The sequence below is a fragment of the Heteronotia binoei genome, chromosome 7 (assembly GCF_032191835.1).
Source record: "Heteronotia binoei isolate CCM8104 ecotype False Entrance Well chromosome 7, APGP_CSIRO_Hbin_v1, whole genome shotgun sequence".
NCBI lineage: Eukaryota > Metazoa > Chordata > Lepidosauria > Squamata > Gekkonidae > Heteronotia > Heteronotia binoei.
The window spans coordinates 24,168,016-24,183,808 of NC_083229.1; the positions used below are offsets into that span (position 1 = coordinate 24,168,016).

The 15,793-nt window shown below is 47.2% G+C and overlaps 1 protein-coding gene across 1 annotated transcript in view; it reads right to left on the reverse strand.

Annotated features, from left to right (window-relative positions):
* TBC1D31 (TBC1 domain family member 31) overlaps window positions 1-15,793 on the reverse strand; it is a 33,827-nt gene that overhangs the window by 11,939 nt on the left and 6,095 nt on the right. Inside the window, exons 4-14 of the mRNA XM_060243254.1 lie at window positions 14,572-14,750; window positions 13,265-13,416; window positions 11,413-11,572; window positions 8,041-8,241; window positions 7,489-7,656; window positions 5,772-5,851; window positions 5,541-5,687; window positions 4,305-4,438; window positions 3,293-3,426; window positions 1,653-1,832; window positions 969-1,201 (exon numbers count right to left, since the gene is read on the reverse strand). Coding sequence (XP_060099237.1) covers window positions 969-1,201; window positions 1,653-1,832; window positions 3,293-3,426; window positions 4,305-4,438; window positions 5,541-5,687; window positions 5,772-5,851; window positions 7,489-7,656; window positions 8,041-8,241; window positions 11,413-11,572; window positions 13,265-13,416; window positions 14,572-14,750 — 1,768 coding nt within the window. The remainder of the gene's footprint in view (window positions 1-968; window positions 1,202-1,652; window positions 1,833-3,292; window positions 3,427-4,304; window positions 4,439-5,540; window positions 5,688-5,771; window positions 5,852-7,488; window positions 7,657-8,040; window positions 8,242-11,412; window positions 11,573-13,264; window positions 13,417-14,571; window positions 14,751-15,793) is intronic.

A 15,793-nucleotide genomic window follows, 5' to 3' on the forward strand; every position in this document is an offset into this window, starting at 1 on the left:
TTTTTGTGCAAAAAGCCCCGTAGGAATTCATTGGCACATTAGGTCACACCCCTGATGCCAAACCAGCCAGAACTACGTTCCTGTTAAAAAAACGCCTGCATGAATGTATTTAACTAAAACACTTCAAACTCATCCTGTGAGCTGAGTGTGTCCTTGAGTGCAAGGGGGAGTGCGGTTCTATATGTTATAGTGACAGAGGTCATCAAGAAAGGAAGGCAGAACTGGAACTTTAAAAGACAGATTGCTGTATTGCTTTAAAAGCTATAAAACAAAGTTTCAATCCAGTGTGAGCACACTTCCTTCAGATGCACACAAAAGCTTATACCTTAAATAACACTTCGTTGGTCTTAAAAGTACCACTGAATTCAAACACTGTTTTACTGCTTCAAATCAGCGCGGCTCTCCACCTGGATCCATCTTAAAAAGCTGTAAGTTCATCTGCTGGAAATGGTCAAGATGGCCACAGAGCCAAGCCACATTGCTCGGCGGCAAGTTTTGTTTCACATTCTGGCCCAGTTCACAAGGAAGAAGAAAAATGCGCCGTCAAGTTGCAACCGACTTCTGGTGACCCCATCCATGGGGCGTTTGGGGCAAGAGAGGAGCAGAAGTGGCTTGCCACTGCCTTCCTCTGGGTAGCACCCCCAGGATTCCCGGGTGGCCTCCCATCCACGTATTGGCCATGGCTCAGCCCTGCTTAGTTCCCAAGCTGTGACGACCCCAAGCTGGGCTATTTGGGCTGCTGCTGGTCTGACGAGACAATGATCTGACTGCATGAAAGGTGATGGGGAAAACCAGCCAGAGTTTGCACCATGGTTCTGTTTGAAGAGCTTGGGCTAGGCCATCTTTCAAGCCCAATCTCCTCTGGAATTCTGATTCTTAATTTCTCCCCCACATCATCTGCATGTCATCTTTTTTAACTAGATCAAAAGAGATGCCACCCTCGGGCCCCTGGTCTCCTCAAGCGATACCTCTCTCTCAGGTACTCGATTTCCTCCTGCCTGATCCGCTCTCGCTCTTGAGACTGGTAATCTACGATGAACTTGGGGTACTTGTTGAAGATTGGGTACTGCCCCTTAGTCAGGGGCACAAAGTCATCCAGCATACGCTGGGGATGGATGTCTGCTGGGGTGCACTCCATGAGGTGGTAGGCCTCCTTCATCATGACACTGATATCCAAGTTGTTCCGGTGATGGAAGAAATACTGCAACAAAGGGAATTTTATTTTAATGTGCATACACTCACAGAAGGGAAACTTTGTTCTCTTGGTTAAAACTTTCCTCAGATCTGCTCACCTGGTTGACCAGTGGGAGGGAGAGGGGTTGGGGGGAAACAGAGAGAGAGAGAAAGAGAGAAAATGAGAGAGCACTTGGTAGAGCATAGTTGCCTATTTTTAAATTTGTATTTATTTTAAATATTTTTAGCCACCTTTCTACCTTCAAGGCAGCTTACGATATAAGTAGAACGTAAAACTACATTAGAAAACACAAATCAAAACCACAATTTACAACTAAACGAATCAAATGCTGTCCTGAATAAAACCTACGATGGGGCTGGGTTGTGCAGCAAAAACTTGTCACACCATCTCCCAGAGGATAGAAAAGAGCAGGCCGAGAATAGAGAACATGCCCCCTCTTAGACACTGAAATATTTACCTCAAAGTCCTCTTTCTGATTACAGTGAAGCAGAGGAGCTCTGGAACATATCACGTAAGCAGCAATCAGCATCAGGAGATATGAAGGGTGGTTGGAGAAGACATTGTCAAACATTTTTAGCCATTCTTCCCTTGTCAGTACCTCAGAGAACATGGTTTCCAGAAGTGGCCAAGCGTATACCTGAAGTAGTATGGATGAGACGATTAAGAGTAGTTCTGCACCCAGTGATAATGCCTTGAAGAGCGTTAAATTATTTTAAATGTACAACTTTTCCTCACAAAAATCTTCTAGCTTCTTTCTTAACTGTATGAGCCCAGCATGGCCAGAGATGAAATATGTTTTCACGTGCAACCGGAGGCGGCAACAGACTTTCCCTCGGAAGCAACAGCGCTGTCCTCCTTCAAAAAAGGCCAGCTAGGATTACAGAACAAAGCCAGACTCACAGAAAATAGATGAATTGCTGAGCCAAAACACACAAAAGCCTTGTGGCACCTTAAAGGCCAACAAGAGTATTGTGGCACACACATGACGCAACACATTTGTTTCTTTTTCAGGAGCCACGAGACTGCTGTTGGTCTCCACTGTAAATAGAAAACTAACAGTCAAGACAGACGTTCTAAACCCAACCCCAGCTTTGTTTGGGGTACTCATTCTGTAATCGCAGGGAGCTTTTAAACTGAGAGGCGCATTCCAAAATGCCACCCCCCCCACACACTGACAGTATGAAGTGGGGCAGTCACCTCACTCTCCAGCCCCCACAAAGCAGGCTTGGAGGCCAGATGGGTTGCCTGCCTGCAGGGACCAATGCCACAAGAAAGCTTGAGCCCGCTGAGCCAAAAGGAACTCCTGGTTCATTGATGAAGATTATGAAGAAGATGATATTGGATTTATATCCCGCCCTCCACTCCGAAGAGTCTCAGAGCGGCTCACGATCTCCTTTACCTTCCTCCCCCACAACAGACACCCTGTGAGGTAGATGAAGATATTGGATTTATATCCCGCCCTCCACTCTGAAGAGTCTCAGAGCGGCTCACAATCTCCTTTACCTTCCTCCCCCACAACAGACACCCTGTGAGGTGGGTGGGGCTGAGAGGGCTCTCACAGCAGCTGCCCTTTCAAGAACAACCTCTGCCAGAGCTATGGCTGACCCAAGGCCATTCCAGCAGGTGCAAGTGGAGGAGTGGGGAATCAAACCCGGTTCTCCCAGATAAGAGTCTGCACACTTAATCACTACACCAAACTGGCTCTCCAGAGCAAATGGTGTTGGAATGTTAGAATGGAAGATTGCTTTCAGTAACGGAAGAATAACAATCTCCCTTTGCCCCTCGAGAACAACTGTCAGGCACACAAGAGTAGAACAGAAGCAAGGAAGGTACAGCCCCCTTTATATAGGATAGGGTCTTTTTGGTGATTTATCCTCTGTGGTATAATTTTTAACCCTAAGGAGCAGCCAGGGGGTGTTCTGGGTCAGTAAAGCCAAGGAATCTCAGAACCATATTGGGATGGAGTTTCAGCTGAACAAATGGTTCTAACACCCTCTTCCCTTGGCCTGTTTGTCCGCCTGGGCCATCCCATCCCATCCCGCTGTTGTTCCCCTTGGCAATGGAGGTGCTCTTCTCAAAAACATGTTGGAATTGTACCTGGGATGTTACATTGCAGTTCATCAAATGTTGCAGCAGTTCTTTGTCGTGATGGGCCAGGAGGTTTTCTACCATGCTTAGGACGTTGATGGGAGGATTGGGGAAAAACTCAAACCAGTGCTGACACCAGTTCACTGGGGAAAAGAAAACAAAACCACTCCTGGAGACGGTTCCATTGTCTAGCAATAGCGCATAAATAACATTTCATCTTGGTTCTCCTTCCGCCCCAGCAGGGTCATTCCATACATTGTTAAAATGGCAGATTTACTGCTACCCATGGAGGTGGCTTCATGCATTTCCTTCACCAGGTAAAGGTTCCAGGAAGCCACAACTGGCTCAGCTCCCTGTTGTGTGTACATGGAAAAGTGAAGATAGGGTACACATATGGTGTGCTGCTCTCTTTCTCTGACAGGTTAATCAGTCCTAACATCCCTGCCCTGGAATCTGAACGAGAGATGACATATTTGCTGAGGGCATTGCTGTTTTTATAATATATCTGGAATTACATTTACTTTACAACTGTGCAAGTTCAGTGTAGGGGCTTGGCAGTGAACCAGGAAATCCCTGGTTCAAATCCCGCTCCCCAACATTTTAGGAGACCTTAAGAATTTAAGAGGAACCCTGCTAGTGGCCCGTAGTCCATCTAGTCCAGCATCCTGTCTCACACAGTGGCCAAACAGTTCCTCTGGAGGGCCAACAACAGGGCATAGAGACCGAGGCCTTCATAAGAACAGCCCTGCTGGATCAGACCAGTGGTCCATCTAGTCCAGTCTCCTGTCTCACAAAGCAGCCAACCACATCCTCTGGACAACCAACAACAGGGCATAGAGGCTGAGGCCTTCCCCTGATGTTACTTCCTGGCTCTGGGATTCAGAGGATTACTGCCTCTGAATGTGGAGATTCCCTCCAGTCACTAATCTACCTAAGCTTCATGGAGAAGAAGTGGACACAAACAAATGCCCAAGGATGCCCACTGGTGTAGATCAGGTGGCCCTTGTTCTGGAGACCTTACCTATGACCGTAGCCACCACTTCAAAGCAGATAAGCTGGTTGTTCTGGAAGAGTTTGACAAATGGGAAGGCCAGCAGAGGGATGTAGGGCATTTCGCCAAAGATGGCCGACCAGTGAGCTAGAGCAGACAATGTCCTGCATGACAGAGAGAAGCAACAGCTTAGAATCTAAATCTTGTGGAGCAAAGAGTCAAACTGCTCCAGAGTCCATGACTCCTTTAAAACAGCCGAAGTGCTGTTAGATATTTTTTACTCCATTGGCACCCTGCCTTTCTCCTCAGTGGGGACCCGAGGCAGCTTATATCATTCTCTTCTCGGGGGAAGGCTGAGGCCTTCCCCTTATGTTGCCTCCTGGCTCTGGGATTCAGAGGTTTAGTGTGGAAGTTCCCCTCAGTCACCATGGTGAGTAACCACTGAAAGACCTACCCTTACCACAGCTAATAATCTTTGAAAGACCTACCTTCCATGAGTCTATCAAATCCTTCTTTAAAAGCTGTTTATTCCTGTGGCCATTACTACATCCTCAGGCAGTGAATTCTACATTTAACCACTCTCTGTGTAAAGACCCATACCCATAACCTACTTCACTGGATTATTGTGAGAGTAAAGTAAGTAAGTGGAGAACACTGAACATTACCCTAAGCGTGCTAGAGGTAGGCCAGGATAAAAATGGGGTCCAAAGATATAATGCGGGATAAAGTCTGGGAGATCCATCCACGTCTATCCTGTGTTCTTTCATCTATGGGAGGAGGAAAGAAACTCTACCTCCTCGTGGATGGAGAGAAGATTACACCGCTGCTTGAATTGCGTCAAGTGGAGAACATGGAATACCAGCTTGCTTGAAGTCAAACCTCACAGGATTTCCACAAAAGTAATCCACAAGGCCTTGTGTGAATTCACAAGATTAGTACAGGCACTTGCCTAGTGAAAAGTTAAAATCACAGTAGCCTCTTCTGGCATGACAACCACAGCATTGCCGTTGCGAAATAAAGCGCAAGAGCCCAGTAGCACCTTAAAGATTAATGAAATATGTGGCAGGCGATGAGTTTTCATGAGTCACTGCTCACTTCTTCGGATAAATGAAACATAACAGGAGTCCAGTGACATTTTTAGAGACATAAGCAGGTTTTATCCCAGCACAAGCTTTTGTGGAATAAAAGTTGTTCACCTCCAAGGTTCCACTGGATCCTTGTTTTAGTTTTTCCTACAGATTAACATGGCCGCCCTTTCGGAATTACCTTTGTAAGACTCTCAAGAGCTTCCGGCTTTTAATAGGATATTCATTCTGAAGATGCACAAAGGCGGAATGGGTCCCTTTATCCAACAGGCTGCTGAAGGCCAAGTGGTTTTCCGGAAGCTGGAGTAAGGACCGCCAAACAAACATCCTGCAATCGTGACACAGATTTACAGAGCTGGACCCATTTTGCTCAGCCAGGCAGTAAACAACAGATTAAGGGCGAGACACGCACCTGTATTTGGCCGGATACTCCCCAAAACCCTTCAGCAAGGCCTGTAGTCGCTTCTTGTTCAGTCCGTCTGGCAACTCATTCTAAAAACAGGACCAACAAAGTAGTTTCCCTGCACAGAGGATAACAACACCGTCGCCCGCTTTCTTTGCTTCTTTCCTCCTGCCATTTTTACTTTTCTTCACCTGTAAAAACAACTTCAATCCTTGCCATGATCCCTCCTCTTTCCTGGTCTCCATAGTGGTTTCTTCTTTATTCCCTTAAATGACACTCAAATAGCTTCCAAAATGGCCGCCAGGCAGAGTTCTGACGCCTGAGGCAAATGTAGAGAGCTATCAGCCCTGCTTTGGTTGTCAGGAAAGCAACACTCCCATACAGGGCTGCTTCCATCTCCCTGCCAGAAGTGGACTTCAAACTGCCAGATGTAAAGATGATTGCCACCCATCAACCATGTCTGACAAATAAGCCTTTATCAGCTGACCTAATCTGTCACACACAGCAGGAGTAATGGGTTAGCTTGCAGAATGGGGGGAACACAGAATTGGGGATGGGACAGGACTGCTCTCTAAAGTATTTTGACCTCAGGGAACTCATCATTTTTGCCCAAATTCCTACTATATAGAATGAAGGGGGTGGGGGGGGGGAGAAGTCTTGCTGACTGAGGAGGGAATCAAAACCTTTCATCTCTGAGAGGGAAATCCTTCAGACTGAATCACAGGAAGGCGCTGTGTTCTCTGCAGATGAATTCTAGGTATCAGGAAGACTAATTCTTGTTAGAACGAAACAGGAGTCAAGATACACCTTTAAGACCAACTTAATTTTATTCAGAACGTAAGCTTTCGTGTGCTCTCTAAGCACACTTCATCAGACGAGGAATCCAGTACAGTGAGCAAAGCCACAAATAGCTGGTAGTCAGTGGCTCAGACTAATTCTTGTTATTACTGCAACCAAGGAAAGACCTACAGTTGAGGCATGGTGGGGTAGCTGCTTTGGATTCAGAGCCCAGCCCAACGGAAGCAATCAGAGACGAACAGGTATGACCCAAGAGATGCAATCCAGTGGCAAGCTCACCTATTGGAATGAATGGGGAGCATGCAGCTTCTAGGGCTGGGCAGGAGAAGAAGAAGATATTGGATTTATATCCCCCCCACTCCACTCCAAAGAGTCTCAGAGTGGCTCAAAATCTCCTTTACCTTCCTCCCCCACAACAGACACCCTGTGAGATGGGTGGGGCTGGAGAGAGCTCTCACAGCAGCTGCCCTTTCAAGGACAACCTCTGCCAGAGTTATGGCTGACCCAAGGCCATGCCAGCAGGTGCAAGTGGAGGAGTGGGGAATCAAACCTGGTTCTCCCAGATAAGAGTCCGCACACTTAACCACTACACCAAACTGGCTCTCCAGGCCTTTCGGTTTCCAAGGAGGACTTTCCCACCATGGTAATTAGCAAATGTCTCTCATTTGGATCTTCAGGCAGAAAAAGCTCAGGCCAGCCCTGCCACATACACTCTTACCCAGGGCTTTTTTTGAGCAGGAACACACAGGAACACAGCTCCACCTGGCTTGGCATCCAGGGGTGTGTGGCCTAATATGCAAACGAGTTCCCATCGGGCTTTTTCTACCAAAAAGCCGTGTGAAACAATGGCGACATTAGGGGGTGTGGCCTAATATGCTAATGAGTTCTTGCTGGACTTTTTCTACAAAAAAAAAGGTCCTGCTCTTACCTCTTTATCCTCAAGTGAGGTGTTTTGCTGCGGTCTCAACATTTTCGCATGGACTTTGTTCCCTTTCGGTTGCCAAGGCCTCTCTGGCCTTCCGGACGTCACTCTCACAGTCAGCTTGGGTGTGCCTTTGGAAGGCTCGCTGATCACTTTAAACAAAGGTGGGGGAGGCTGGGGGGGGGGGGAAAGCACACAAAGATTTTGCAGTGTTCAGCTACAGCCTTAAAAAAATGACAAGATAAAAAGCGTGAAGACTCCAGCTTCAGATCAAATCTGTTCATCTTCGCTGCTGCCTACATAGAATCCAGAGAATCATACTGAGTTGAATGTTCTAGCAGCCATATTGCAAGTTAGAGGAGACACGGGTCCAACCCGTGGCTACCACCACCATCTTAAGAGGGAAATTTGGCCGTTTGCTGCAAGGATTCCCTGCTGTGCAGCCACAACAAGTGATTTGGTTCCTCCCTCTCTGCCCCTTTTAAAGTGCCGAAACACCGAGCAGGCCCTGACCTTCCATGCATACCTGTGTGAGTTCCCATTTCTTGTGGGACTGACCTTATTCAGTTCTTGTGTCAGAGCCTGGATGCTGTACAGGGACAGGCTGCCGTTCTCCATGACCGCCGCAATGTATCTTCCGCTGGGGCTGAGGGCAGCTGTGCTGATTCCCTCTTCGTGGCTGCCGACATCAAAGAGGAGCTTGCATGTCTGTATGTTGATAAATCTCATGATGCTGTCCTGACTTAGCACTCCAAGAACCTGCAGCACAAGAAAGCATTATAAAGCCTGCCTGGTGTGGAACAGACATATATTTTATTGAGAGGGTGGTTTAGAATTCCTGGACCTCGGGTCCTACAACGTAAGTCAGCCAGTTTTGGTGTAGTGGTTAAGTGCGTGGCCTCTTATCTGGGAGAACCGGGTTTGATTCCCCACTGTTCCACATGCACCTGCTGGAGTGACCTTGGGTCAGTCATAACTCTCTCAGAGCTGTTCTGCTGAAGAGCAGTTTCAGAGCTCTCTCAGCCTCACCTACCTCACAGGGTGTCTATTGTGGAGAGGGGAAGGGAAAGGAGGTTGTAAGCTGCTCTGAGACTCCAAGTGAAGGGTGGGGTATAAATCCAATCTCTTCCTTGTCTTCTGAAGTGAAGTGGGCGCTGCTTCTGAGGAAACATGTCTAGGACAGAGCTGGGCATTTTAGAATTCTTATGAATCCATCCAAAGCAGAGATACAGCCTTCCAAAACAACTTATTTCAACAAACTTTGGAAAAACATCATGCTACTTCAGACCGCGTCGCTAACTGACCTGCTGGGAAACAAGTAATCGCTAAGCTGCCAAAGGGTTTGGAAGTCATATGTTGACAGAATCATGTGCTAGGACAGGGGTGTGGCCCTCGGGGATTGCTGGGCTGAACAGAGCCATGTGGCAGCTTCCCTGGGGCCTGGCTGGCCAGTGAGGATTGTGGGGCCCAGCCACACTGTGCAGCAGCCTCCCCAGGGCCAGGCAGGGATCACAGGGCCCAGATGTACTGTGCGGCAGCCTCTCTGGGGCCTGGATGGCCAGCCAATATTGCTGCAGGTAAGTTTCCCCCTCATTTCTTTAATTTCCTTTCTTCCCCCCATTTCTTTGTTCCCCTTTATTCCCATTTCTTTATTTATTGATTATCCCAGATGGTGTGGCCTAATATGCTAATGAGTGCATGACCTAATATGCTAATATTAGGGGGTGTGGTCTAATATGCTACTGAGTTCCTGTTGGGCTTTTTCTACAAAAAAGCTCTGGACCTATGCATTTGCCTAGGATGGCGGGCCAGATGTATATGTGTCTGCGTGTGTGCATGCCAGATTAGGCTCTCCCCACATGACTTCAAATAGAAAAACAATTATTTGCATTAATTTTACTGGCCTGAATCATTCTCCCTTGGCAGAGCACTGTTTTTTAAATTGATAATTTTGTATGGCCCACGAATGATGTAATAAATATCCATATGGCCCTCAGCAGAAAAAAGGTTCCCCATCCCTGTGCTAGGAAGAGAGGGAGTCAGACTTGTGAACTTTGCTAGCACCAAGGCTAGGAATGTGGGCAGCAGATCAAGAGAGCTGCTGCCATTCTCTGCCAGCCACATGCCAGGAGGTATACCCAGGAAAAACACAAGGGTCAGAACCAATGTTCCCTCTAAGCTGCAGAGTCTTGTGAGCAAAAATTCTACTTTGCGAGCTACTGGCATTAAAGTTGTGAGCTACTGCATAGTGTGCTTTGGGGTCATCCTTCCTGAGCTAAGACAAGAATGTGTGAGTTGGGGGCTAAAAATCTGTGAGCTGGCTCACGCTAACTCAGCTTAGAGGGAACACTGGTCAGAACCATGGAGGAGACCTTTCCACTGAGGAACCCTCTCAATGTGCATTCAGAGGAACATAGGAGGTGTGGCATCCTTGCTCTCTGTGCAGCAACAAGGCAGCCTAAAAGGAACACCTCTGCCAGGGCTAGTGACCCAGCCAGTATGGCTCTGAGACCTGCCTGAGACCCATGGGTTGAAGGCCGCTGGTCTGCTATACTTTGCTCCAGTGCTCTGTTTGGCTTGATGTCATGGCTACTGGGGTTATGAAATGCTGTAAGTTGTCCTAAGAGTTGTCCTCTAGTTTTGAAAGGTGAAAGAGAATTTTAAACAAAGTGTGTCACCCAGACCATGAACTCATTCATCACAGGGCCTCAGGTAAGCAGGGGTTTTTTGGCACAGCTCTACCTGTGACATGGCTAATACTGACCCGCCTTAAAGACTGCCAAGGGTATGCATGTGGAGCACTCTGAATGCTCTAAGATATCACGTAAATATTATATAAGCGTATTATTGGTTTATACTTAGGATGGATTATAAAAAGTGTTTCCAGCCAGTGTGATATGAGATACCTGTTAACTCATCCCAAGACATTAGAATTCATTAAAGTGATCAACACTTCAATGGTTGTCTCCATTGCATCTCTGTATGAATCACTGTTCTGCTTTGGGTGCTTTCCAGTTCCTGTTTGCTGGGAGCAGTAGTTTTTGTTGCACCTCTGCATCAGACACACAACTGCCCTCCCCGCAAAGCAGTGCTGGTGGAAAGATACCCAGCCCCAGAGTATGCTGTCCGTTGTATCTCTGAATGAATCACTGCTCTGGCCCAGCTTCTGCTTAAATCGTATCAGGAACAGTGACTCACAAAGAAACAGAGAGGATGAGCTCCGCCAAGGATAGCTGTTACACACTTTTACAAGTGTAAAAGCAAAGAGTGTCTATAATCTGAATTCAGAGCAGGGGTGGAATTCTAGCAGGAGCTCCTATGCATATTAGGCCACACCTCCCTGATGTAGCCAATCCTCCAAGAGCTTAGAAAAAGGAGCCTTGTAAGCTCTTGGGAGGATTGGCTACATCAGGGGTGTGTGGCCTAATATGCAAAAAAGTTCCAGCTAGAATTCCACCCCTGATTCAGAGGAAAGCATTTATGCCCAGTAAGAACATAAGAGAAGCCATGTTGGATCAGGCCAACGGCCCATCCAGTCCAACGCTCTGTGTCACACAGTGGCAAGACATTTTATATATACACACACACTGTGGCTAATAGCCACTGATGGACCTGTGCTCCATATTTTTATCTAAACCCCTCTTGAAGGTGGCTATGCTTGTAGCTGCCACCACCTCCTGCGGCAGTGAATTCCACGTGTTAATCACCCTTTGGGTGAAGAAGTACTTCCTTTTATCCGTCTTAACCTGTCTGCTCAGCAATTTCATCGAATGCCCACGAGTTCTTGTATTGTGAGAAAGGGAGAAAAGTACTTCTTTCTCCACTTTCTCCATCCCATGCATTATCTTGTAAACCTCTATCATGTCACCCCGCAGTATTGAAGTACAGGAAACCCAGTGCTGTTCCTTGACTTTGGAGTCTGCCACTGACCTGATTAGAACCACCATCAAAACTGTCCGCGAGGAATTCCAGGTGGCGAACTGCTCGCACTTTTGTCGGCATCTGGATGATCCTCAGCAGCTGTCTGGATTCCAAACACCACAAGTGAAGGTGATTTGACTTGCCGCCGGCTGCCAGGATGCGACCGTCTCTGCAGCACCGAAACAACACGCAGCTTGAATTAAGCCGATTTCCTCCATTTCGAGCTTACATGCTAAGCTGTGGGCCTGAAGGATAACCTATGAGCAGGGCCTGACTTCCATCCCAACCTGACAAAGCAAAGGGCCTAATTATACTCTGCCATTTCCTCATGTGATGCACTGCCCCCCCTCCAGCTCACTATGTGGGGTCCCATCAGATACTGCCCTGGGAATTAAATTTCCAGCAAAGGAGTTCCAAGTGGGCTGCGGTCTGATTCAGAGCGGGGTCATGTGGACAGGGGGCTTAAACCTTCCCCTACACCACCATTTTCCAACCCGAATGGCCCCACTGGGCTGCTTTTGCGCTGGTGGACTATGTTGTGTATGCAGACTAATGTTACTATTATTGGTGTTCCTGCCCGGCTCATTGGAGCCTTTAGGACTGAGCTTGGGGACTCAGGAACAACGGGCAGTAGCATCCAAATCTCTGCTGTCCTGCACCAATCACAGCCCCCCTGCTGGTTTGAATGATCCAATGGCGTCCTAGCGCGGGAACCTTGAACTGTATATAGTTGGCCCCATTAAGGAGTCTTCTAATTCAGCCGTTACGATGCTGTAACTAATAAAGAGAGCTATGATCACTGCAATCACGTCTCCTCCTTGCGTCGAACCCGCTATATTATAGACTATGAAGAAAGATTCAGTGGGGCAAACTGTGGCTCTTCAGGATTGTTTCCATTTGAGAAAACGACATAGGAGGATGGATATTTCTGTATAAAACTGAAAACTAAACTTAGCTAAGGCAAAGGTTAAAAGCTAAGCTAAACGGAAAGCAAAAAGTTAAAACCAAAGCAAACAGAGGACAGGGCATGGGTCTCATAGCCTTTAACAATACCACACCAGACCTTAGGCCGCTTGCTTTCTCTCAGACTAACCTCCCTCACGGGGGTGTTGCAAGGACAAACAAGGTGGAGAGGGGGAGGGCAGAGATCCTGAAAGCCACCCCGAGCTTCTTTGAAGAAGGGGGAAATTTATTATGCTTTTAATACACTTCATGTTCTGTACAAGTTGCACACCTGTGTCATGTACAAGATGCATGTGATTCTGCCCTGGAGTACAGGCATATAGGCCAGAATTAGCGGGGGGGGGGAGGGGAAATAAAAGACAACTGCTACACAAGAGGGGAGCCTGGGGAAGATACACAGATTGGGGACGGACAGTGGCTCAGTGGTAGAGCATCTGCTTGGGAAGCAGAAGGTCCCAGGTTCAATCCCCGGCATCTCCAAAAAAAGGGTCCAGGCAAATAGGTGTGAGAAACCTCAGCTTGAGACTCCGGAGAGCCGCTGCCAGTCTGAGAAGACAATACTGACTTTGATGGACCAAGGGTCTGATTCAGTATAAGGCAGCTTCATATGTTCATATGTACCCATCCAAAGCAGCCTCCCCCCACCCCTGGGAGATTGAGCTCTGTAATCTGGGGATCACTTGTAATTCAAGGGGATCTCCTGGAACCCCTATGGCACACTGACATCCCTGCAGACAGTCTGTAGGGATGTTTTGATACTTTGGTTAAAAAGGTTTCCTACTCCTGGTTTAGAAGTGCTCTAGGAAAGCCAGAGGGAAGAAGTGTAAAATGATAAGCATAATCAAAACGTTTGGCATGACCTGCGAAGATCTTTGCCCATCTGAAGATCACAACATACCGTGTAGCAGCAAAAACTTTATAACGCAAGGAAGAGCCTTCTATTGGTGATGGCAGCTGATACTTGCAGTGGAGAGTGTCGAATTCCCAGGCAAAGACTGAGTTATCTTTAAAGCAGCTGATAATGGTGTTATTTAGCGGGAGGAAGAAGACCTGAAAAAGCAGCAAAGAAAGGAAAGGTCCCCTGTGCAAGCACCAGTCGTTTCCAACGTTGGGGTGACGTTGCTTTCACAATGTTTTCACGGCAGACTTTTTACAGGGTGGTTTGCCATTGCCTTCCCCAGTCATCCCCAGCAAGATGGGTACTCATTTAGCGACCTCAGAAGGATGGAAGGCTGAGTCAACCTGGAGCCGGCTACCTGAACCCAGCTTCCCAGATTGAACTCAGGTCGTGAGCAGAGCTTAGGATTGCAGTACTACTGCTTTACCACTCTGCGCCACGGGGCCACTTGAAAAAGCAGCAAAGTACTCCTAAAAACAGTATTTTAAAACAAGCCTTCTCCTGTAGCTTAGCAAAAGCTGTCTTTCCGCTTCTAGAATTCAGCAGATCTTCCCCTAATCTTGGCTGTTTCTATGATTTCAAAGGATCAACTCTAAGCACAGAGTTGCCAGGCCTCTCCCTTATCCATATCCATCCATGGTGGGGGGCCTCCAGCCAGCAGCTCTATTTGACCATCACTGCATTGAGCAGAGGTGGGAGGAAACTAGAAAAAATGATGTCTGCTTCACAGGGCTCATTTTGTAGCAGGAGCTCCTTTGCATATCAGGCCACACCTTCTGATGTAGCCAATCCTCCAAGAGCTTACAGGGCTCTTCTTGCAGGGCCTATTGTAAACTCTTGGAGGACTGGCTATATCAGGGGTGTGTGGCCTAATATGCAAACGAGCTCCAGCTACAAAATGAGCCCTGCTGCTTTGTCCAGGGAAAACCCAGAAGTCATGTAAGGTAGCTCTAGGAATTGGTGGGTACTCTATGGTTTTACCCTCATGTCCCCATCCCTAACCTCCCACCAGATACACGAGCAGCAAGTTAGTGTCCAGATGAGTCCACAGGCCCTTAAGCCCTGTCAGGTGTGTGTGCCACCATCAAGTTGTGGCCAGGAGAAGAACTACAGGAAAACCAGATTAGAGAGCTCATGGTAATAGGCTGAAGGAGAAGATGTGGTCCTGCCTAGAAGTATCGGAAACCTTCTAAGTTGCAGTGCTGCTGTTCCTTAAGGTAAGCTGGTCTCGTGTTGCCCATTTCCTCAGGTAAGGGTAATGCCAGCTTCCCAAGGCAAGAACACGACAGAATTTCCTTAGACCTAACCTTCTGGATGCCCACAGACTGGCGAACGTTCAGCTTCCTTTTCCGCTGAAAGGTGTCAAGGTCCCATAGCTGGGCCGTATCTGCAGAGGTTGTGATGGCGTATCGGCCAGAACCATGAACAGAGATTGAGGATACAGAAGACTCATGGCCCCTCATCCAACTAACAAGTTCTTTGGTATCTACAACAAGGACAAAGACAAAACAGAAAAAAAGCTTTGGGAAAGAAGTTCTAGGCTGCATTTAGATATCTGATTTGCCTACAAGTGTACAAAAGGTGCATAATTTATGCCAGACTTGTGCATGTGCTTGGCTCCTTTTTGTGTGCAGCAGAAGGAACGGTGATTTAATACTAAAGGTAAAGGTAGTCCCCATTGCCTCCTCATTCTGGGATTCAGAGATTAGTGCCTCTGAATGTAGAGGTTCCCCTCAGCCACAACGGCTAGCTGCCGTTGACAGATTCATGGAGGATAAGTCTATCTCATCCCCTTTTAAAGTTGTTCATTACATCCTCTGGCAGAGAATTCTACATTTTAATCATTCTCTGTATAAATTGGTATTCTCTTTCATCCATCTTGAACCAACTGCCCCATCAGCTTCACTGGATGCCCCTGAGTTCTAATATTTTGGGAGAGGGAGAAAAATTTCTCTTTGTCAGCCCTCTCCACCCCATGCACAATGTTATAAGCTTATATCTTGTCCCCTTCTAGTCGTCTCTTTGCTAAACTGAAAAGTCCCTGACTCTTCAGCCTTTCCTCCTAGGGAAGCTGCTCCAACCCCCTAATCATTTTGCTTACCCTCATCTATCTTTTTTCCAGCTCTACAATGTCCTCACTTCTTAAATTTATAGCCCACCTTCATCACTGAGACTCAGGGTGGATTACGGAATAATAACAATGTACTTAAACAGAATAAGACATCCAAAGAACAATGCGATAAGACATGATTAGAAAACAATGTAAACAAACTACATGATATAAATAATGTATTCAGTGGAATGACAAAGATAGAAAACAATGCAGTAAAAGCAAGAAAACCGCATCATATTCTTGTGCATCCAGGGAAATGCTGATTGACACTTTGGTGGCGGTCAGCAGGTCTTCTCCAGGCCAGTTTTGCCAGAGATCCTGGAGGGTTCTTGCCATCTTTCGGGCATGGAGCAGGGGTCACTGGGGATGATGTGTGTGTGTGTGGGGGAGGTACTCGTGAAGTTCCTGCACTGTGC